At 41.3% G+C, this 23,240-nt stretch overlaps 2 protein-coding genes across 2 annotated transcripts; one reads left to right on the forward strand and one right to left on the reverse strand.

The window, feature by feature from the left end:
• The first annotated feature begins 1,449 nt into the window (after positions 1-1,449).
• LOC119557428 (pancreatic triacylglycerol lipase) lies at positions 1,450-5,798 on the forward strand. The gene is made up of 3 exons (XM_037870180.1): positions 1,450-1,960; positions 3,391-4,286; positions 4,593-5,798. Exons 1-3 carry the CDS (start codon positions 1,843-1,845, stop codon positions 5,199-5,201), a joined length of 1,623 nt encoding a protein of 540 aa, XP_037726108.1. The 5' UTR covers positions 1,450-1,842; the 3' UTR covers positions 5,202-5,798.
• A 5,886-nt stretch (positions 5,799-11,684) lies between these two features.
• On the reverse strand, positions 11,685-15,330 carry LOC119557794 (protein mab-21-like). Its single transcript, XM_037870697.1, has 3 exons — positions 14,660-15,330; positions 12,802-13,355; positions 11,685-12,195 (listed from the first exon to the last, which is right to left on the reverse strand). Exons 1-3 carry the CDS (start codon positions 14,860-14,862, stop codon positions 11,846-11,848), a joined length of 1,107 nt encoding a protein of 368 aa, XP_037726625.1. The 5' UTR covers positions 14,863-15,330; the 3' UTR covers positions 11,685-11,845.
• Between the last annotated feature and the right edge of the window lie 7,910 nt (positions 15,331-23,240).

Below are 23,240 nucleotides of genomic sequence, written 5' to 3' on the forward strand. Positions count from 1 at the left end.
CACCTGTCAGGGGCGGCGGGCTGCGGGGCGGGGGTTTGGAAGAGGCCCGTCGAGTGACACAGTTTCTGAACGAATTCACTTGGCCCCCATACACAGGAAAATATTGACCCATATAAGTCGGGGAGTAGGTATTTCTTTAATACAGAAAGGCGAGGGTATTGAAAGTATAAGCAAATAGTCAAGGTGCTACAGAATATACCTATAAAATATAGTATCATTTGGAACCAAAAGGAATCACAGGAAGAAACAATTCGGCAAACAATGATTAGTATTTAATGATAAAAAATATTTAATGATAAAATATATTTAATATTAAAAAAGTTGTGGAAGAACATATATTTGTCAGAAGTAAGCATTCAAAGAATATTTTCTGCAACATGTCAGTTACCATTAAAAATTATTAAAATGTATTAAGAACGTTTGGTAATAATTAACAAAGAGATAAACAAGCATTTCAATTTATAAGTTCATTGACTTAAGGCTACTATTTCTCACTGTGCAGGATGGGTTGTGGGGAACAGCTGCTGATACCCCAAGGGGGCTGTATCATCCTCTATTTCTGACCCTACATGGATCCTCCTTTCTGACGCCCCTTTCAAGAAGATTGCTCAACGCCTCCAAGGCGGTCACTTTGTTGTCGTCGCTCTTATCAAGAAGGTGCATCCAACAAAGAGCAACCCCGCCAGCTGGTGTACTTTGCATCTACACTGAGCGAAACGTTCGGCTTTTGCATTATCAGCAGCTCAGGGCCTTCTCCTCTCTTTTCCGAACTCTCTGCTCTACTGGAAGTCGCGTGCCGAAGCTCAGTGATCAGTGGTGACGATATAGCGAAAATCGAGCTTTGTTTTCTATAAATATATACAAGCTGTGATAGAACTTTAAGGCACTTCGATATAAAGATGATATGATACAAGTTAAGTAATATTTGTACCATAAAGTAGCTTATTAAAAATGGGTTTACAAAGTACGCTTCATATTCTTTCCTTTTGGCAGTATTTCAAGTAACTTTACTGAGCATAGAAAATGACCCAAAATTAAGGAATTGGTATTATTCTGACTTAGGAAAAAGGTTAATTACAAAATATTCAAGGCAATTCTAATTTTAGGATAGGGTAATGGCTTAAGTAGTAACTGCTTATGCCTGACGGTTAATATTTTTTGGGTGCTCCATGGACCTTTCTGGTGTATTCAGCTTTTTCCTACAGTTTCTTAGACTTGACCTTTGGAAGGTACACAATATATAATATATACTATATATTGTGACATATGTATGTGTCGGGAAAATGACGGACTGGTCAGCACTATCGGATCAACGTCATCGGCCGGCGGCTTCGGATGCAGCTTTCCGCCTCGTTTTTGGTTTCGATTTCGATTTCTCGCGTCGTCTTCGTCTTGGGCAGCGGGCATAAAAATTGCGTGGGGCGCAGCTGATCGGCTCAGTGCTGCGACGGTTCCCAAGCGACTCAGATCGGCGGAGATATAGAGGCACACGCAGATAGCCAAGTCAAATCAGAGATAGTCAAAGTCAAAACCCGAGGGCCGCATAAAGAACTAACGGCACACTCGAGACAGAAAAAGACAGTCGATAAGATTAACGTCAACTTAATTAAAACTAACGAAAAGCCAGGCACCAAACCAACGATCGATCGATCGATCGCAACTCGATCGTAACTCGAATATATAGTCTTAGCCTTAGATAATATAAAGAACAGCCAACTCGAGTGGCGCTCGTTCAAGTGATTTGTGATTGTGGTTCAGCTAATAGCTGAAAAGTGTGTGATTTATTTTTTGTTAACTTCCAAGATCCTGAAGATCCCAAAGGATCGGAACACCCCACAAAAGATGTACGTGGCCAACACCACCGGCGGCTTGATGCTGCAGACCATGTTGTACCTGGCCAATCAGACCAGTCGGGCGGCCGTCAACACCCTGGTCGATCTGCCACCAGCCCCCAAAAGCGGTAAGTAATCCGATCCACGGGCCCCACACTTGGGCACCGATACCGATTGCACCACCCAGCGTAACTAGAACATGTTCACCCAAAAGTGGTCCAAAAGTATCTGTGATCTGGACCACAGTGGCGGTGGAGGTAGGAGCAGCTAGGGGAATTTCGATATTTTAATTTAATCCATATCAAAAATAAATCTGAGAGAGATAACTTGAATTAAATAGGTGGCAATTACTGTAGAAATTGTCCTGAAAAAGATTTATATACATATATGAAATAAGGAACTAATATAAATATTTAACTTATTTTTTATTTGTATTTGAGACTTTAAAAATCAATACGTTAATTAAAGTTCCAAAAGTAACCACGTTAAGCCTAAAAAAATACATGATATTTATAGACTCGTGTTCGTTAACGTTTTTGTTTTTATATAACCGAGTAGAACCCTAAAGATATATCATTTTAATAGACTCTTTTAATATTGCTAAATACTATTTGTAATCCCCATAAATGTGGAATTAGGCTCGTAGGTTACGAAATATCTGCGACTCAAAAACCTAAGTCATTAGAGCTATTATCTTGGCCGCAACTGTGCTTTTTGGGCCCAGTTAGGGGCCACCAATTTGAGATTTCCTTCGCTTTAAGTGGTTTCGTGTTGGCTGTGTGTCGAACAAACAGTTTTTGGGTCTTAAGTGGCTAAGCGGCCCAAGATGCTGAGTGGGGAAAGCTCTTTCAAGAAACCCGCGGCGTTCTCGATCACCTGCGATCAGGTGTTTTGCGATGGCAACACAGGTGGCAACTCAGCATGCTTCGATTTGGTTTGGAAATCAGGGTCCCAGAGGCTAATGACGTGACTCGTCCGGTGCGGTTTGATATACATATCATATATATACATTCATAAATAGAGTCGGGGGACGAGGAAAACGCCTATCTAATCGAAAACTTCCGATACAAACGGAAAGCCAAAGAAGACCACGATAAAAGAGACGATCATCTATGCACCAGTGGCCAAATGAATGGGGAGTCTTCAAGTTAATATCGATTTCCCGCCAACGGTCATCACGGCTCGTTGAAATACTTAATGGATCACAGCTGTCTGTGTTCAAGGAAGATTTGAATTAGGCTCCAATAGAGTCGTCTTGCAATGTCGTCTTAAAGATATGCATGGATCGTTAAGCTTTTCACCAGACCAAAACACTTCTAATTGAGATCTTGCAAAATTGTCAAAGAATATCAGTTACATGTTTCTACGGGTTAATTTCGTAACATTTACAGATTCGTAGTTAGAGTTATGATAGTCCAGATTACGATTACAGCCTAATCGATTTTGCCTGGTAATAAAATCACACAATACTTGCTTATCTGGGTTCAGGTGTTTGCCACGCTGATTTATAGACGAAGTGTACAACTAATCACCCACTGATTGCTCTAATCCCCCCCAGACATCAACGAGGTGAAGTGCTTTGGGGTCTACGGCTGCTTCCCAATCAATGGGCCATGGAACACGGTGACGCGATCGATAAATGTGCATCCGCAGAAACCCTCAGAGATCGAGCCCCACTTCACGTTGCACTTGCGAAAGGAACTGGATCAACCCAAGTATCTGGACCTCAACGATCCGGACGCCATCCAGAGCATGGGAATGGATCCGAAGGGCAAGATCTTCCTGCTGGTCCACGGATACCTGGAGTCCGGTGAGATTCCCTGGATGTGGGACATGGCGAAGGCCCTGCTGGCCCACGAACCGGAGGGTCGGGCAGCCGCGGTCCTGATCGATTGGGGCGGTGGAGCCAGTCCTCCGTACGTCCAGGCGGTGGCCAATATCCGGCTGGTGGGCGCCATCACCGCACATGTGGTGCACATGCTGTACGAGGAGCTGCGTCTTCCGAATCTGGATAATGTGCACATAATCGGACACTCACTGGGTGCCCATCTGTCCGGCTATGCGGGGTATCACCTGCAGCACGACTTTGGCCTGAAGCCGGCCAGGATTACGGGCTTGGATCCGGCTGCTCCCCTTTTCACGGACACCGATCCCATCGTTCGGCTGGACAAGACGGATGCCCATTTCGTGGACATTGTGCACACGGATGCCAATCCCCTGATGAAGGGTGGCCTGGGCATCAATATGCGGCTGGGCCACGTCGACTTCTTTCCCAACGGTGGTTTCGATAATCCCGGCTGCAACAAGAAGTTCCAGGATGTGGTGAAGAAGAAGACGCTCTTCCTGACCATGCAGGAGTTCCTCGGCTGCAATCACATCCGCAGCCAGCAGTATTTCACGGAGAGCATCGGTTCGCAGTGCCCCTTTCTGGGAATAACCTGTGATTCCTTTGAGGTGAGTAGCTAAAAAAGTTGAAACTTTGAGGGGAGAGTTATTTATATTCCGCATAAATTGAATGCTGAAGAATTCGCGGTATCAAATTTTGTTGTACTTAGTCATCTTTATGAGTAACTGAAAGAAACACTTTTAAGTTCCTTACAAATAGTCAAAGCTAAAGAAATCGCGTTGCGCTATCTTCTAGCCAAATACCCATTTAATTCCTTACAAATATTAAAATCTAAAGAATTCGCGTTGTGATATTTTCCAGTTTAATCAACCTTTATTTGGATTATTGCTAACAACTCTTTTCCTCCTTTTTAGAGCTTCAAGGACACGAAGTGCACCAGCTGCGAGGAGCCGGGCCACACGTGCCTGCGAATGGGCTACCACAGCCAGGAGGATTACCAGGAGCAGGTGGAACTGGGTCAGCTGGAGCAGGGCGATTCGCCAGGAGTCTTCTACCTTTGGACGGGCGACAGCAAGCCCTTTTGCCGGCTGCACTACAGGATCACGGTGCGGGTTTCGGGACATGATGAGAGTACTCTTCATGGCGGTGAGGTGGGCATCCTGTCCATTCAACTCCACGATGCACTGCAAAAGAAAGGGGGCAAGAAGGAGCCAGCCGCCACGGAGATGATGAAGTTCTCCCAGAAAGCTATGTACTTTGAGCCGGGCTTTGAGTATAAGGCCCTTGTGGCCGGACGGAATCTCCTGGAGCCGGAATATGCCACCGTCAACTGGGAGTATCCCACAAACATACTGAATCCACTCACTTGGCGCATCCTTTCCGCGCCACGGATCTATTTGGAGTACATCCTCATCGAGGCCATGGAGTCCAGTGAGCTCTATCTGAAATTGTGTCCCCAGCACGAGGGATCCATTCTGGCGGGCGCCGAAAACGTCCTGCGCTCCAGCTATTGCAAGGATTAACTATCTTAATCTATTTCATCGACAACCGATCAAATTTAGTAGTTTATTATCTAATTGATTATGATATTGGTCTTAAAAGACCATTAATTAGCTAGCTAGTTTACCTACGAGGGCAATCCCCATTTGATAAACTATCTAGTTAATTATGGTTTCACATCAATTATTTAATTTAATTAATTAATTATCTACTGAATTTTGAATTGCACGCAAACTATATTACTTATTAATTAGCTTTGATATTTACTAAGCTAATTAATCAATAATTTTGTGATCACTGCTTTATGTAGAAAATCAAAGCAAGCAGTGCAGGTTCGCGCCGACGCTTAGTTGTGCCCACAACCAGAACGGAGCAAGTGGTGCAAGATCGAAAAGTGTTCCCACTTTGATTTGTATAGCAACTGGCAAAGGAGGAACAGTTTGTATTTTATTATAGTATTTAAATAGTTCGCAAGACGAAACAATCATCAAGCCGTTATTTATTTTATAAACTAATTTTTTTTCATTTTTTTTGAGTGTATTAAATGTATTTTTAGTTGTAGTACATTGATGTAGCCTAATATAATGTAAATATTATAAATAAAAAATATTTAAAGAAAACCATGGTGTTTTTGATAAGAAAGAAGTATCTTTGGTTTTTTGCAAAATGTGATTAATCATTTAAGAAAACTTCCAGTCAATCTTAATTTTTAAGCCGAATCTTTCTTACATATTTGCTTTTCAAATGAAAAGCAAGAAAGTCCGATTCTTAACTTGAAGTTAGGTAATTGTGATAAAAAGGTTGAAGACAACACAACAAGTCCCCAGATTTGAATCTGCCTGACTATAACTCAAATCAGCTGTGGATTCTAATGAATTATAAACACAAACACGAAACCCCAAAATTCCATGACATGGATGTGGATTTGGATCCCCAGTCGGTTGTTGATGTTAATATTTTAAATGCTTATCGGGGCAAATGTATCTATCGCATGCATGGGTATCTTTTACATATAATTGATATTATCTGCATTGATTCGACTCGTTTTTAACCTCGTTCGCTGCCTTCTCGATTTCGATTTTGGTTTCTGTTTTTGTTTTTCTTTCGGATTCTGTCTCTGTTTCAGTATAAGTTTCGGTTTCTGTTTCTGCGGCTGGTTCTTTGTTTTATGATCGAACATTTGGACATTCCAATGCTCTCCGGGCAGCCCCAAAGCCTCAGAGACTACACAGAAAAAAATGTGTTGGTTTTGTGACATTAAAAATAAATGAATATCAATATAACAAAAGGTAAAAGCTCAAAGATATTTATATTAAATAGGGAAGTTTAAACACTAATATTGGTTTCCTAAGTTATTGTACTCCACAAATATTTATTTTAGTTAAAAATATATAAGTGACAATAAACACAGAAAATCCGAAATATATATTAATAGTTTTAGTCAACCCTTTTAAAAATACATAGATTTGAAAGGATACTGCCAAGTTTATTAAATAAAGTTCTAAAGCTAAGTAAAGTCTAAAATTATGTTTTTTCGAGTGTATCTCGGTTTCAGTCTCAACCTCAAAATGAACCTGGCCCATAAATATGTTGACTGAGACGGAGAGAGAAGGTGAGAGGGAGACAGTTGATGATCATGTTGACAATGTTCCGCTGGAGGTCATTTCTTTCGATTCTGGGAATCGAAATTGTTTGAAAACCTTTTCATGTTTCGACTTTCGTTGCTCCACCTGTATCCCCCTTCTCATTCCCCTCGATGTGTGCCCACTTATTCCCATGATATGCATTCATTAATAATGTTAATCGATTGGGGATAACTCTACGATCTCGGCCACCGAATGTCCCGAATGTCATGGGAATTACGGGCCAGCAAATGGCCAAGTGCCTCCCCTTTTTCGTTTGGCCCTAAGGTGCAGCTGCAATCCGTTAGCCATCCGCCTCTTAATTAGTTCACCTTGGCCCCGGCCTTCTTCTAAATATTTCCTACTCCTTTTTACTATATCTTCCCCCCAACTTGTGGCATAAATCAGAAGAGTGCGCCGGCTGAGGGACATCAAATGGGCCTCGGGCTCAAATCAAAATGTCATAATTTCAGCGGGGCAACATCAGCGACAATACGTCAACATCCCCCTGCTTGAGTTTTCCAGATATTTCACCCTTTTCCTATAGACTATATAGATCCACCCACCCACTCTGTCATTTCGCCGTTTAATTAGTCGGCCGAGCCGGCGTCGCAAACAAATCACATAATTATGATTGAGCGCAGGCAGCGCCAACTCTTTATTTTCCATTCTTTTTTTTCGTTTTTGATTTTACTTTTTTAGAGAGGGGGGAAAAAAGGGGGAAAATCCCCCTGAGTTTTCCCCCCGCTGTGGCGCATTTTGGGGTTTCCTTTATGGGCCGTCAGAGACGCGTGCATAAATATAAATCAGGGCCGGCTCACAGCTGCCGTAATTGAATGCAAATGTCCATCCAAAAATACGATGATGCTCTAAAGTGTTCCCCCCGACGCGTCGCCGGGATATACTTTCTATATGGTATATGGTAGGCGACAATCTGCTCTAAATTATCACATGTAGGTGCCCCGGCTTGCCCCGCTTTTCCTGCGCTCCATTGTCTTTGCTGGCGATGCGTGGAAAACTAATTTCCCACTCCCATCCCGCTGGCATTTTCCTGTGCCATTCATCTTGTGCATTCTCCTGATATTCATAATTCGTGGCGTGTGCGCCGAGTTTTCCAGCTACCCCTCCCCACTCTTGAACAATCCATTTCCCAGCTCCGCAGGATTTTGTCAGCTTGGTAAATTGCACCACGTGTTTTTGATAATGACGACATAATTACGCCAAAAGTTGAATGATGAAAAGATGAGAAGTAATATATAAATAGCCAGAGCATCTTTTAATGAAGTAATTAAAAAATGTATTACCTAATACTTACTAAAACAGAGTTGGTGAGCTGATATTTCCACTAACCAACTCATACAATTTCCTAAAAATAAATCAATTAGAGGATATTTCACATTTAAATTATTTTTAAAAAAATAACAATGGCTAACGTGTATTTAACATAATATTGCTTAAAAAATGAAAGAACATATTTGCAAATATTAAAACAAGATACCAATTTACTTAGTCAAAACTGATTTTAATGACTTTGAAAATGTTATCAATGAGTGTTTACATTTACCTTTAAATATAAATTTATATAAATTACTTAAGATAATTTTTAAAGTTGCCACAAAAGCAGCCGTTGTATTTACTTTTTGCAGTTAGTTTGCCCTTACTTACCCCTAATAGTTTGCCAACCCTTGCCGAAGGATCTAAACAAATGAAATGTCAAAATGCAAACAACAAACAAAAACAAAAGGCGAAAAGGATAATGGATAATGGGGGAGGCGAAGGAGCGATGGCAGAAAACCGCCCGCGGTCACTTAGAGCACTAATTTAAATATCATTAGTGAACAATTAAAACAAAGAAATGCCATTCGAAAAGCCATGCGACAAAGCCAGAAAACAGAGCCCAGAAAACGGAACCCAGAAAACAGAAAACCGAAGTCCCCAGCAAAGGACGAAAACCCAGGACAATGTGACGCCATCGTCATCCTGTCACCGCCCACGAATAGCCTGGGGGCGTGGCTGGATGCGGCGGAAGGATTCAAAGTCAGGAGCTACGAAAACAGAAGGGCGGGAGGGCTCATAAATGTCAACAGGAAAAACAAAAATACCTAAATATAAAACAAGGAAAACAACACAGCAGGAGTCGAATTTAAGATATCCTGCAGATCAACAATAAATAATTAAATTATCTATATAAAGTTTATAAAAAATGTAAGCAAATGTGTTTTAAGTGAAAAAGTCCTATAACTTTTTATTTTACCTTTTCCTCAAATACTTTTCAAATACCTACCCTTCTCTAAATACATTTTTTTTTATATATCATTATATATCATACCAATTCAAATCATATTATACCACAATATATCTTTTGTAAATTTAAAATAAGAGTACACGTGCCTAAATTTTAAATATTATTTTTAAGAATTACGAAAACCATGCTGTATAAGACATATAGGTTGTTTATTTGAAGGATTTTGGGGTACAACCCATAAGCCCAGGGTATCTGTGTAGAAGCCAAAATCAAAGGGCGAAAGGCGACAATATTTTTTGTGGCTTTGCCAAAGTTGTGACAGCCCGCCAAATGAAAAAGGCTTCTTTGGATTGGGTTTGGTATACGGATTGGTACTGGTATTGGTACTGGGATGATTCTGGTTATGGAAATGGCCCTGTGAATGGGCAGGTGTTGCGCCACGGATCCTGGTACTCAAGACTGGTCCCCCCATTTAATCGCATTTCAAATACCATTTGTCAGCAGGAAAATGGGAATCGTGCCTTATCGATGCGGGGCAACTGGCACATGGTTCTGGTTTTGGGTCCTGCTGTTTAACCACCCAACCATTATAAAAATAGAGACTGCCACGTGTCCTCCCGCTGGCGGCCAAGTGCGCATCCTGGCAGAGGATTCCCATTCGGATACGAATGCGGATGCGGATTCGGGCTCGGATTCGCATTCGGTCACCTGATGATGCTTTTCCCAGGACCAAGGCGAAAGCCACCCACTCGAGGGTTGGCACAGGGGTTACTGGTGGTGATGGAGGGCCGCGTAACATGATCCCTGCGTGCCTCGGCATAATTTGTTATTTCGGCCAACGCATTATTCCATATCCTTGTGCTGACGCTGATTATTTCCCGTTCTCCATACTCCGTACTCCGGACTCCTTACTCCCCATTTAGAGACACCTTTTGTCGACTTGGCCGTCGAAGAAAATATCGATTACATTCGCTGAAAGTTTTCGTTCCGCCAAAAAAGCAGAAAAAAACACAAGCGAAATAAATAAAAGGTGGAGAGGAGACAAAAGAACCGCAGAACAAAGCAGCCAAACCACTCGGTTTTGGGTACCGGCCCCCGCCATCCCAGAAAATAACCATAAATAAGGGTAATAAAAGTGATGCTCAGTTGTCGCTGCAGCAGCTGCATCTTCCCAGCCTCAGATCCCGATTCCGATTCCCATTTCGATCCCGATCTAGATACGTCGCCGATTGCAAATAAATATTCGGCACTGCCAATAATCATAACATTAACTCACTCGCTGAAGGAACTAATGAGATCCAAGAACATCCTTTCGCGAATTTGGGATTTGTCATTCAGAGAAACTTCCCTGCCAAATCCTACAGTCGGAAAAATATATAACCTCCGATTGTAAGCCTTAATTTAATATATCATTTTAGAAAAAAAGTCGTTTCTGATCAAAATACTATATTTAATTTAGTTTCAATTACTGAAACAACACTCAATTATTACTAGTGATTATTTTTGCTAACTGGAAAGTAAAAGATCGTTTGAGAAGATTTCGTTTAAAAGTTATAATAGAAGTATTTTGCTTAACCATCATTTCCTTAATACCTATGTATTTTTAGGTATAATACAAAATATTTCCAAAATAATTAAACAATTTCAAATAAGAGTAGCTCTTGTTATCCCAAAAATAAAACCATATTTGTCATTCCGCTCTTGAAAAATAAACAGTGCCTGGAGTGTTGCCTTTGGCTAATCTTGAATTTATTCAAGCATTTCTTTTTTTACTTAAGCAATCTAGGATTATGTTGTACTTAAAACAAACTGTGGATAATCGTGGTAACTGTTAGGCATCGCATAATAGACATCGACAAATGTGTATATAAGTAGTAAAAAAAAACAATGTAAAGTTGGACTTGGAACGATCAATGGAATCTCTCTCCGATTTTCTTCCTTATTTGCCATATATGTTTTTGTGTTTCATTTTGCTTTGATCTAGGATCTGCGAACTGTGAAACAATCGTATACGTTGAGTGCCCCCGTGTAAAAGGAGCCGCCTGGACAAATGCTCTTTTTTTTTCTTGTTGTTTTTTGATTTTTTCCATCCGGGACCGGGAAACTGGCGAATCCATTGTTCGCCGGGCAAACAAAGGATGCGTCGTGAGCGTCGAGGGGCGAGTTATTAAAAACAATATTTGAGGCTTAGCCGGAACGCCTGGATGGGCAGATATATATCTCGAATCGAGTAGAGTCGAGTCGAGTTGGGTCGAATGGGGAGTGGACTTATCTCGCATCTCCGCATTAACACTTTCACGCACACACGCTACCATTACCACTACCATTGCGCTCACTCAGACAAACACAGGCACACGGAAATGGCACAAAATGGCCGCCAAGGCCCCCACTTTTGGATGGGTCGATATTTGGGGGACTGCGAAAAAACCCTGGATAATAAAATGCTGGGCGGAAGGCTCCTTCAGCGATCTATGTTCATTGTAGTGCTTTATAAATTTTACCAGAGAGCACTAAGTTTTAAGATATTTTAACACTCTTTCCGCCTAGCATTATAAAATTAATAAGAAACTTTAAAAGTATATCAAAATCTGAAGTTAATAAAAAAAAAAAATTAAATGGAAAAAACAAAATATGATTTGTTAAAGTTAATAATAATAGTTTTAAATTTTAATACAAACATTTAAAACATATGGTTTCAGTAGAAAAAAAAAAGTTACATAAAATAAAGATCGCATGTTTTACCCATCGACCTATCGCTATACCGATCCATCGTGACCCCTGACCCCTGACCCACGACCCCTTACAACTTCTCAAAGGCGTTGGCATTTGTGAGCAGCTCTCGGGTCAATCGCCACACCTGCTTGGCAGCCTGCTCCAAAGCACTGGGGGACTTGCCCTTGAACATGTCCAGTCCCGGCAGGAAATAGTGGGGACATCGGCGGTACTGCAAACAGGATATCAGCTGCAGGAAGATCCCATTGATGCGGTCTGCAATGCAACTCTCGTCCCACTCGAAGTCCCGCGGATGCTTCTCGCACTCGTAGAGCAGCAGGTTCTTCAGGTGGTACGCACTGATGGGATTGCCTGGTAGCTCCATATGCCTATCCCTCAGCGTCTTCAGCATGCTCAAACAACGCCGGCGACAGCCACCTGAAAGGATTGTTGAATCGAACATAATGATTTTGGGTTTTAAGTTCTTTATAAAGTGTCTATTTGTAAAACTTTTAGAGTTAATAATACCCAAGCTTGATAAAGAAAACCTTTTAAAATGTTTGCAATTATCCAATGCCTTAAGGAGCTTAGTTGTCTAAGAGCTTTAGGATCAAAATAAAGACAACCAATCAATCTTCACACAAAATAGACCAAATGATTTTCGGAAATGAATATCTCTTGGAAAAATATTAACATTTTCCGTGGCGAAATGTCTCAGCATATGAGGCGGAATTCAGATTGTGGCAGTTTTTAGATATCTGCATGAAACTGCATTATATTTCATTTATCAAAATTTATAAATAAAAATTTATTCTGAAGCTGAATTTCAGATTCTATGTTTAGACACATTCTATGTAAAACACAATCCATTCTTTCAATAATATAATGGATTATTTAGCATACTAATAATTTTTTAAGATCTGGGAAGTTTTTAGTTTCGTATTTGTTCTTATGGGAAAGCATGTCTCATTTCGTAAATGTAATATTATTGAATGTGTGTGTGATTTTTCTGTGAGTGCAGTAGGGTTTCCCCCTAATTCCTACCTTGCAGAAGGCGGTTTTCGGCCTCGAAGAAACTGAGGACCCAGGCATCGCCCTCCATGCTGGCGGCATTGTTGTTCTTGTTCTGCACGACGACGCTCTCCTTGGACAAAAGGTCGAATCCCTCCGTCTTGACCTCCGCCACGATATTGGGATGTGGCCACGGGAGGTGGGGCACCGGCCAGTGGGCCGCCGATCTTGGCCAGATGCCGGAGCACTTGAAGGCGGGCGTGATCTGGACCACGAAACGCTCCCGAATCCTCAACTTCACCTCGCTGGTGTCGCCCACCATCTTGACCATGTCGCGATAGACACTCTTGTCGCAGGCCTGTGCCACCAGCGTTTGGAAACGGGAACGGATCTTTCGGGAGGACAGATACCCACTGGCCGTAATGAACTCCACCCAGAGGGACATGGACCTCTTCCTTCCGTCGCTCAGCTTTAAGACCGCACATCCTGGCAGAGTTCCATCATCCACAAAGTTGAAGACGCCCATTTGATTTAGATACAGCACTATCTCGAATTCATTCGGCGATATCACCTCTACGCCCTCGAACCTGTAAAAGGGGCACATTATCTTTATCATATCAAGTGAGAATTTAGTCTTTTGAATTTAGTTTTGAAACTACATTTATACTTTAAAGCTACATTTTTACAAACAAAATTTGTATCTATGGAGGTATAATAATAAATTATTATTAGATACAATTTTATATATTAAATGTAAGTAAGTGTTACATTACTTTAGATTTAAATGTTATAGTAACTATAAGCCTTTAAATAATCAAATATTAAATACCTATCACATTATAAATATATTTATTCCAATTTAATCAAAATATTCAAAACTAAATTTTTTTTTTTGCGTTTATTGCGAAGGGTATTTAATTCTCATTTCTCATTTTTCCATTTAAAATAAGCTTAAAAGCTTTTTTCAGATAAAATCAATCTTAAAATGTTATCGTATTGAGATCAAAATGTTCTGGAAAACAGCTCAAAATAAATTATTTATATACCATTAGATCGAAAGTTGTTTTTAAATTAAGACAAAAATCAACTTGAAAGTGGAACGAAATGAACTCATTTCACTTTACAAGTTCCTACCAGTTCGATCTTGAATTAGGAACATTCAGCTTCGAATAAGAACATTTGTACTTACACGGTTTTTAAGAAGGAATGTTCTCAATTCAAGTACAATGTACTTGGTTTTCCAATATACTATCTATAAAAAAATCTATATAAAATCTCAAATATCGAACTGATAGTGGCCTATCTCTAAAAATACACTTCATTTTGAGGGGTAGCTAATATTTCAAACATGCGGTTTTCAGCTTAAATCTATCTAGGAAGAGGACAAGTATATTTTATATATTTAATTTCAAAATGTCAGTAAGATTTTCTTGTTGAAGCCAATCTAATAAGAGGCGATTCCACCTCATTTGAAGAGGAGAACCCCGATGAGCATGACTTGACAGTTAATTGACAATGACGCTGCACTTTGGTTGTAATGATCCCAATGGAGTGGATGGGATTGAAGTGGGCTTAGTGGAGCGAGCAGAAGCCGCGATGACAGTCATCCGGGCACTGGAATTACGCCGATATCTTGCTGAAGGGTCTGTGGTTTAGATCACTAAACAGAACCGATCTATTGAGCACGGTCCGTTCCATTAGTTTTATTAACTCTTAATAATCTTTCTAATGCTACAAGCTTCAAGCTTATATGTTATATAACTTACATACTTTTTTATAATAATATATTTTCATTAGGGCATTAATAGTAATAGCTAATAGAAAGTGGTGTTTAAAACTCGATTTCATATATTGATTCTTTAGGATAGTTATTGATTCACAATTCATTTACCTGCCATTGCACTCGACGAGGCTGGAGATGAATCGCGGCTCCTGCAGCTCCACCTCCTTGAGAATGTCCTGGACGATCTTGCAGATCTCGCGGATGGCGGTGGCCGTCCTGAACATCCTGGCCTGAACCCGCTCCGCGCAGAATCGGTTCATCTGGTAGACCATGCGCGTCTGGGCGGCCATCATGTCCGGCGGCACCAGCATGGTCGGTCTCGCTTTTCCGCACCACGATCCGAGTACCAAGTATAAGTATCTGTATCTTTTCCGGCGACACTTGGTCTGGCGGCCAACTTGAAAGTCAGCGGCTTTGGCTTTGCCAGCCAATTATGCGAAATTCGGGAGCGGGTCTCTTTCTGTGGACGACGGGCAGTAACAGGAACAGCAACAGCAACAGCAACAGCAGCAGAACAAAGGAACAATTCAATTGTGAGTTACGGTGACAGCAGGGCAACAATGGGCACAAGTGGAGCACGACGAGCGAGGTGTATGTATATCGGGATTGGATTTTGGATTATTGTACTTCAGTGCCTTGTATCTTGGTGGGGCTGCAGCCGCAGATACAGTATCTGCATTGGCGAATCGCGGGCCGAATGATGCGTTGAGCCAAAACGCGATGCCATACCCCCAGACTGCCGATGCCGATGCCAATGCCGATTCCGAGTACGAATCGGAGTGGAGTCCGCCAAGCGATACTGATACCGATACCCAAAGTCGCAGCTCGCGGCTAGCAGCTCCCATCTCGCATCTCGCAGTTCGCAGCTGGCGTTGTAAATCTCGCGGATATTTACAGCTTCGGCAGATAAAAAGCGCTGAAGTGCAGTTTTAACCAGCTGCACGAGAGTATCTCAATATATCCCACTGCCCAGTGCCTCAGTATCGCAGTATCTAACAAATCCGCCATCTCGGTGGCATGAATGGGATTCGGGGGCTCGGATACACTCCGATACAGATACATGTCGGGGCTGTCACGTGACAGGGGTCTCTGTCTCGTGCCACGCATTCCGACGCTTAAAAAATCGATGAGATACTCGCCGCAGCACCGCGTATCTGTCGTATCTGCTAGATACACTCGGAGAAACTTTGGCATAGTCGGATATTTGAATCAAGAAATATATATTTTAAAAGAATGCATTTGATGGGCATCTTTTCATTATTATACAAATATCTTATACAATTTTCTGGGATTTTCATTGATTAGTTTTTTTATTGGTTGTATGGTATGGTATCTTTTTGTGAATTTCTTATCCTCCAGCACTCAATATTTCCGGTTTAATTCCAATAGTTAATATATTTATTAAATAAATAATAAATTATAATATAGTACACTGAAGCGTTTAAGCATTTTTGTTCTTTAGTAAATTATAAACTTTTATGGTTTTGAATGAGTTCTATGTTTTTTGTATTTTATTTTGTTATAACTAGCTAACTTTTTCATTTACTTATCAGGGAAGTAAGTAATAAATAAGAAATAATAATAAGAATACTAAGAAATTTAAACAAAATTTAGGCAAAATAAAAGCAAAAATCCAATTTAAAAATCAATATTATTGCCATGCTTGCAAGAGTTCGGAAATGTTTAACCAAATACACATGCTTTTCTCTGCGTGCACATAAAACAAATACTCTCGCTCTCTCAGTCTGCGGCTTGCATACGTATGGGTGTATCTATGGGGTTGACTGGCTGTGTATCTGTGAGAGCGCCGCGATATCATTGGTCTGCCGTGGCCCCGCCCCTTTTGGTGGCCGTTACGCTGCGGCGCCCCCTTTGAAGTTCAGTGCCATGTCAGTGTGTGTATCTGTGTGCAAATTTAATTTGTTAAATACATTTCGGCCTGCCATCGCGTACAAGTTGTGTGCAATAATTTATCTGAAATGTGCACTCATTTAGCAAAGAGCAACGAGCAACGAGCAACCCTCGTCCATGTTCGTCGGCCGATATCTTTATATCTCGCATCTCGGCCACAGATACACTTACACAGATACATTTACACTCATAAATATGTCGCGTGGATTAATGTGCCAGTTGGCAATTTCTGACAGCCCTCGCAGTTCCAAGCGAGCAACTTCCTCCGTGTTCGGGCTCCCCTATGTAGTTGTTATGTACCTCCTATGTACCATATATATGTACTTAGTATGTAGACGTAGTATACTTGATGGACATGTCGCAACATCAAAGCGCCCGTCGCCTCCTCCAATTAGACAAATCCCAGACGCATCCACTAATTCGAATGGAGGCAAAACACAAAGCGAACAACATTTTTGCGAAAGGAAATGGAAATGGGGGTCAAGCATCCCATGGTGACAAAAGTGTCTGAAGATATATAAATACTTGATCTAAGAAGTACAAAAACACCACCAAAAACTACAAAAAAAATCTATTAAGCCATAGGCTTATATTTTAAAACTAATCAAAACTGTTTTAAAACTAATAGCAGACTTTTAACGATATAATTTTGGGAGCTCTTTAAAAACTATATTATATTTTAAAGTTATTTCAAGATCTAACATAAGTAATAGCCAACCAAATTTAACTAAAAATAAAATATTTCAGCAACAGAAAAGCGTTGAAAGGAATATATGGTATGCAATCAAAGCAGATACCATTTTTCACATCCTATACTTATATGGCCTTTATATTATACCGAATGCCCACTGTATCTTTTGGGGCCTGTTAAGTCTTTTGTTCGGCTTTATTGACATCAATCAGTGGCAGTTTGAGCAGATCTAGCCGTATCTAAATAGTATTCAGCCCATTCCAATTTGTTGGGGATGTGAATCGAAGCTGTCAGCTGAATTTTAATGGAGCCCCAATGAATGGGATGCGATTGGATTGGATGGGTCGCATGGAATGGAGTGGAATGGAGTGGGATGCCATGGTATATGGCATGGTTTCGCTGGATGGACGATGCCAGGTGCTCCATGGGCCATGGCACTTGGCTGATTTTTGGCGCGCTGGATTTCCACGTAACCAGATAGTGGAGGTGGCAGCCGTACTCCTATCTAGATGCGCGCATATCTGCATAAATTTTTAAACAAAATAAGGCAAAGAAAAGGGACAAAACACGGAGAACTACACTTTTTTCCATCGCTGTTGTTTTTGTGGTTTTGGGTTGGAAATTTCTGAGAGACAGGATCGTTGGTCGTCGGGGTCGCCGACCATTCATGTGCATGTGCCGTGTGTGTTTTTCCCGTATTTTATATATCTCTTAGATCTCGAAGAAATTTGAATATAATTTATGTGCAATCGTCGCTTTTTTTTTCGGTTGGTTCGGTTCGGTTCAGTTCGGTTTCGCTGACCGCCTGTTCTTGAAGTCCGGTTCGGTATAGTTCCCATTCTCGTTCCCCCGAAATGAAGAACGATCCATCCATCTAAACGTTTGTCACTTGCTCCGTTGTCGCCGCCACGTTTGTCTTCTCGCTGCTCCGCCAGCTCTGCTCCTTCGTCATCGCGTCATCGTCTCTTTTGTCTTAGTTCTCTGGGTCTTCGAGCCCCCGGTCCCTAGACCCATCCGATCTTATACCATCCCGATCCGAATCCGATTCCGATCCCATCCTCGTCCCGCCACCGACAACCATCATCGCAGTCGTTTATTCCGCCGGTACATATACATATATCAGGCTGTCCAGCTGAGTTGGGCCAACCAATTCTGGGAAAAGAGGCAAACTAGAGTCAGTTTATAAGATCATGTATCTAGATCTAGGAAACCTATGGTGTAGTCAGCCCAGCCAAGCAAATACTAGATTAAAACGTAGGTATATTATGAATTCTTAAATGATGCATTTTGTTATCGTAACACAAATATAGTTTGTAACATAATTAGTTTTATTATTATTATTATTAAGAGTGTAGTAAAACAAGTTAGCTATTTTATTTGATCTCTAACTAATATCATGCACATATATTTTTTATGATCCCAGAAACCATTCAAGGTGAGGAAAGGCTGGAAAATGCATTATGTTACGGTAAACTGCCCTTGAAAAGTTTCTTTGCTCATAATTACTATTGTTATTGAAACACTTTGTAATACCCAACTTGTTCAGAGGCTTTGTTAATAAAAATTATAATTACTGAGAGTTCTTTGCATAGAACAGTAGCATAAATATGAATTGATATGTAAATAACAAACGTACATATCATCTGATATGTATTACAGCTGGAAAATGAATTATGTTTCGGTAATCTGGTACTTGAAAACGTATCAAAAAATGTCCAAAGTCCCAACCCAAAGCACTTTGTAATGCCTAATTTGTTCAGAGGCTTTGGTCTTCGGTCGCCGATGATATTCCCATCGCATGTCGGCCCAAAGCAGATACGTGTGATGATTTAATAAGCAGCCAATGCCAATCCTGTCCGGACTGCAAGTGGCTCTGGTTCCCCTCGATCCTCGATCTTCGATCCTTCATCCTGGTGCAGTGCTAAGCGGATTTGCGTTTATGGCCATTAACCCGGCGCTGGTGCGTGTGTGGTGCATCTTTTTGATCCGAGCTGGCGGATCCGCAGATATGGCAGACCGGAGAACGGGAATCGGGGGAACTTCAGATGACGACTGATCGCCGTTTTTTGCCGAAGTCAGTCTGACATTTGACTACTTTATTGAATTATGACAGCGAACAAATCAGCGACACGATCCGCGAGTGAAGAGTGCATCCTCTGATCATTCTCCATGCTCCGTAAGACCCATTTGGTTCGGGTTTTTCCTCCATTCATTGCGCATGCGCCACCGCCTCCCAAGGTTCGGATCATACTACGGCACTTGAAGAAATCTCTTATGGTAAAATAATGTTAAACGTAAGTAATATAAAAGAGATCTTAAGTACTGCACCTATTTTAACCTGTTCAAAGATAGGTTATTATGTATAGCGATAGGTAGATTAAGGATTGGGTTCCAGTTATTAGGAAATTCTAAAAATTGTATAGAATTTGTTCTTACTAAAATAAGATCGTTTTTAACTTAAAAAAATATACGAATTGATACAATTTCCCCATTTTTTTGAGTGTACCCATCCATTGCAATATGCACTGGGACATCGACATCGATATCGAGACGTCGCCTACTCGCGGACATGTGTTCCTTCATCATCTGATTGGAATATTAATTGTGACGAATGCAGCCGATATGTTGCGAGATCTTTTTTTCCCTGCCGTCCTACGATCTTGTCGACAAGTGCACGCCACTTGGGCCAACTGAAGGCCCACTGATGTCATTTTACTTAACATTAATTTCAAATAATATCATAATTTATCGTTACAAGAGGGCAGGGAACGGCAACTCGGCCCTCTGGGCGAATTCTCATTTCAGACACGTACTGGGGAATCGATCTCAATTTCGTAGTTCAGATATCACGCGCACACAGAGGCCGAAAATGTGGACACGTTCCGGGGTCTCCTGCCTTTTCCAGGCCCTTTTCTTCTTGGCCAGATTGGACGGATCGGATAGGGATGGGGATGGGGATGGGGATGGGATGGGCTGGCCAATATATGCGAGGCGGCGGCCCTTTTCAAGATGCCACGATCACGTTGACATTTTCGCCTGGACGCGGGAGTTTGCCGTTGCCCCACTAGATACCCCAGATCTCCATCTCCATCGCCGTTTCCATTTCCATCCAAAGTCCCCATCCCGATCCCCGATCACCGACCCCCAATCCCCAATCCCCGCGACTGTTGACATGTCGCCGGCTGTGATTGATTTAGGGCCGCTTTTTGTTTTCCGCTGAAGCGCAGCCGTTTGAACCCATTGTTTTTGGCCCAAAAAAAAAGGGCGTATGACGATGCCAACCCGACGACGTGAGCTGCCGTCTTCGAGAACTGGATAACTGGTAAATGGTATATGGTATAGTGTTCCCTTTTCACTCTGTTTTTTTTTCTTTGGGGGGACCCCTCTCATGTTAATTGATAGCGCTGGATTAGTTGGATCGATAAATGCAATGCGTTTGATATGATTTCCTGGAAATTGTCGCTGGTAGCTCATTTGAGTTATGAGAAAGGAGTGGGTAAGATTTCTCGGGCTCTATGGCTTGGTGACTTTATAACTGTTTTATGAAAACTGTTTAATTGAAATGCGAGGCGAATAAGCAATAGAAAAAAATTAGGTTTATTTTCAAGAATCATTTCAATCTATAAAGTGATAAATTCAGTAAAAAATAAAAGGGTTTCGTGTTGAAGACATATTAATAAAATATTTAAGTCTATATATATAGAGTATGGGTTCTAGCCATATGTTTTAGCTCCACCCATTTATGACCAATTGACTTTCTGTTTCTCAAGGTCCTCCAATTCCGTTTCCTATCACCTGTAAATGTATAATACAAAGATCAGGTGAAATTTATCAGCCAGAAATGAAGGAGTCCCTGTGCTGGATCTGCAAGTCCTCCAGTTCTTCCCGTTCAATCCACCATACGATCTTCCAGCTGGGGAGGCTGCCTCGGGGCACTCACTCGCTCACTCGCTTCCTCGCAACCTCGGACGCATTAAATTAATATTTACTTTTTGTCAAAAGGCTATAATCAAGCACGCTGGCGATGACAGGCTAAGAGGCTCTAATTACAGCTTGTTACCCTGATGCAGCGGCCACACAGGTCGTGGCTCACTTCGCCTTCGCCTTGGACTTGGACTGCGACTGGGACTGGGTCTGGATCGGGATCTGGTTCGGGATCGGGAAGTGGGACTGGAACTTGGACTGGGACTTCTACTTCTACTGTTGCCCCTTCTTCCGTTTATGCTAAGTGGCAAGCGCCGTCGTCGCCCTCATCCCCATCCCCATCCCCATCCCCATCCCCATCCCCATCCCCATCCGCATCCCGATCCTCATCCTCATCCTCCCTCCGACCTTCGCACAACCCAACTTCGCGTGATCCTCGCTGCAGAAGCACAATTATGCACTTGAAACATTTTATTGAGAAAACATAAACCATGCGCGCATCCACGGGGGTGATATGGGGGCTAGATCCCCCCTCACTCGGGTAAAAAAAGTATTTGTAATATGTATTTTATTCCAAATTTTTGATATTTCTCGACAATTACTATTTTATAGCCCCTTAACAACAAAATTCTGGATCCGCCACTGATATAAACATAACTTAAGAACTTTATGTATAAACTGAAATTAACAAAATGAGCAAAATAATGAGCTGTGATCTTGGAAACCTTAAATAAAAGTCACTAGCCAGAAAACAATTAGAGGTAAACCCGTATCACTTCGAAAACGAATATTTATGGCCGAAGCTAAGAACCAAACAGTTAAGGTGAACCCTTTTTGAATATCATTTTTATATAATATTATTAGTTCTTTTTCGAATACTAAAAAATAGCCCATTAAACAAACGAACATTAAAAGTGCACCACTCCGAAAACGTATATCTACAGGCCAAGTTATGGGATAAATATATATGTGGTTGAAGCTAAGAACCAAAGGTTAAGGTCAAGGATCACTTTTTAATTTAATTTATATTATTAGTTGTATTTTCAGAAAACTAAAAGACATACCATTAAACCAACAAATTTTAAAAGTACGGCCCAAGTTATGGGATAAGAACTGTGGCTTTGGGTCACCTCTTTGAAAATCATTACTTTAAGCACAATAAGTAATTTTACAAAAAACTCCATAACATAGCCCCGAGAATTTTTCAAGTGTACCCATCGCAGCATATTTGCAGGTTTAATGCACTGCCTGCACCTCATCCTTCTGCTTTTTGCTGCAGTTTGATTGAAGCCAGCAAATTAAAATCCCCTGCCAGGTGCCCCAAGAACCAAGAGCCACGACCCGAGGTCCCTATTCCGAACCCGAACCCGTACCCGAATCCAATCCACTTTGGTTGGTGGCATTCCAAATGCAATTCTCACGATTTGGCAGCCATTTGTGTACCTCGGGCCTCATCATCTCCTTGTAAGCTGCTCATTTGGCCATTGCCAACAAGCCGGCACAGATGCTCTGGCCCGATCAAATTAACCATTTAAATAAAACATTTGTTTTGATTTGCTTTGCCAGGGAGTGTGGGGATACAAAAAAAGGGAGGGGATTGCCCCAACATGCTGGCTGACAGGCGGTCAAAAAAAAACAGAAGAAGTCCCGGGCAATTCCAGTGCAGAAGGGCCTTCAGATCAGCGCCAGATTTAACCGGTATATAAAGAGGCGTTTATATACCTCCGGTGTGAGTCTGTATGTTCCGCCGATTTGTCACGCAATGATGTGCGAAATGCCTTGCATGCACCAATTGGTTCTTAAGGAAATAATAAAGGGTCAGTCAAGCTGAAATAAGTTGCAGGTCCACAAATATTTTATATTTAAATATTATAGTTTTTAAAATGTTTTTAAAGTAGGTTTTAGGATTTACTTAGAAGGATTTATTGATTTTTTATCTGAACCTTTAAGTTTGAATACGTTAATTTTAAATAATAATGAATATTTTTCATTACTTTGCCATATGCAGAATGGCATGGGGGCATAACAAATTGTGTGTTTAAAATGCGATTATGAGATGTTCATAAAATTTGCTTTTGCAGCCATTAAAATGGATATAAATTGCATGGAAATGGAATTAATTGGGCGACGATGACAGCAATCAGGAAGCTTCGGGTCCAGAGG

Source organism: Drosophila subpulchrella, chromosome X, assembly GCF_014743375.2.
Source record: "Drosophila subpulchrella strain 33 F10 #4 breed RU33 chromosome X, RU_Dsub_v1.1 Primary Assembly, whole genome shotgun sequence".
Lineage (NCBI taxonomy): Eukaryota > Metazoa > Arthropoda > Insecta > Diptera > Drosophilidae > Drosophila > Drosophila subpulchrella.

Bases quoted from the DNA above. Each gene is read 5' to 3' on its own strand.
- LOC119557794 (XM_037870697.1), bottom strand. From the start codon at position 14,862: ATGCTGGTGCCGCCGGACATGATGGCCGCCCAGACGCGCATGGTCTAC. The intron at 13,356-14,659 runs GTAAATGAATTG...CCCCTTTTACAG, and splicing joins CTCGTCGAGTGCAATGGCAG to GTTCGAGGGCGTAGAGGTGA. The intron at 12,196-12,801 runs GTAGGAATTAGG...CAATCCTTTCAG, and splicing joins CGAAAACCGCCTTCTGCAAG to GTGGCTGTCGCCGGCGTTGT.
- LOC119557428 (XM_037870180.1), top strand. From the start codon at position 1,843: ATGTACGTGGCCAACACCACCGGCGGCTTGATGCTGCAGACCATGTTG. The intron at 1,961-3,390 runs GTAAGTAATCCG...AATCCCCCCCAG, and splicing joins GCCACCAGCCCCCAAAAGCG to ACATCAACGAGGTGAAGTGC. The intron at 4,287-4,592 runs GTGAGTAGCTAA...CCTCCTTTTTAG, and splicing joins TAACCTGTGATTCCTTTGAG to AGCTTCAAGGACACGAAGTG.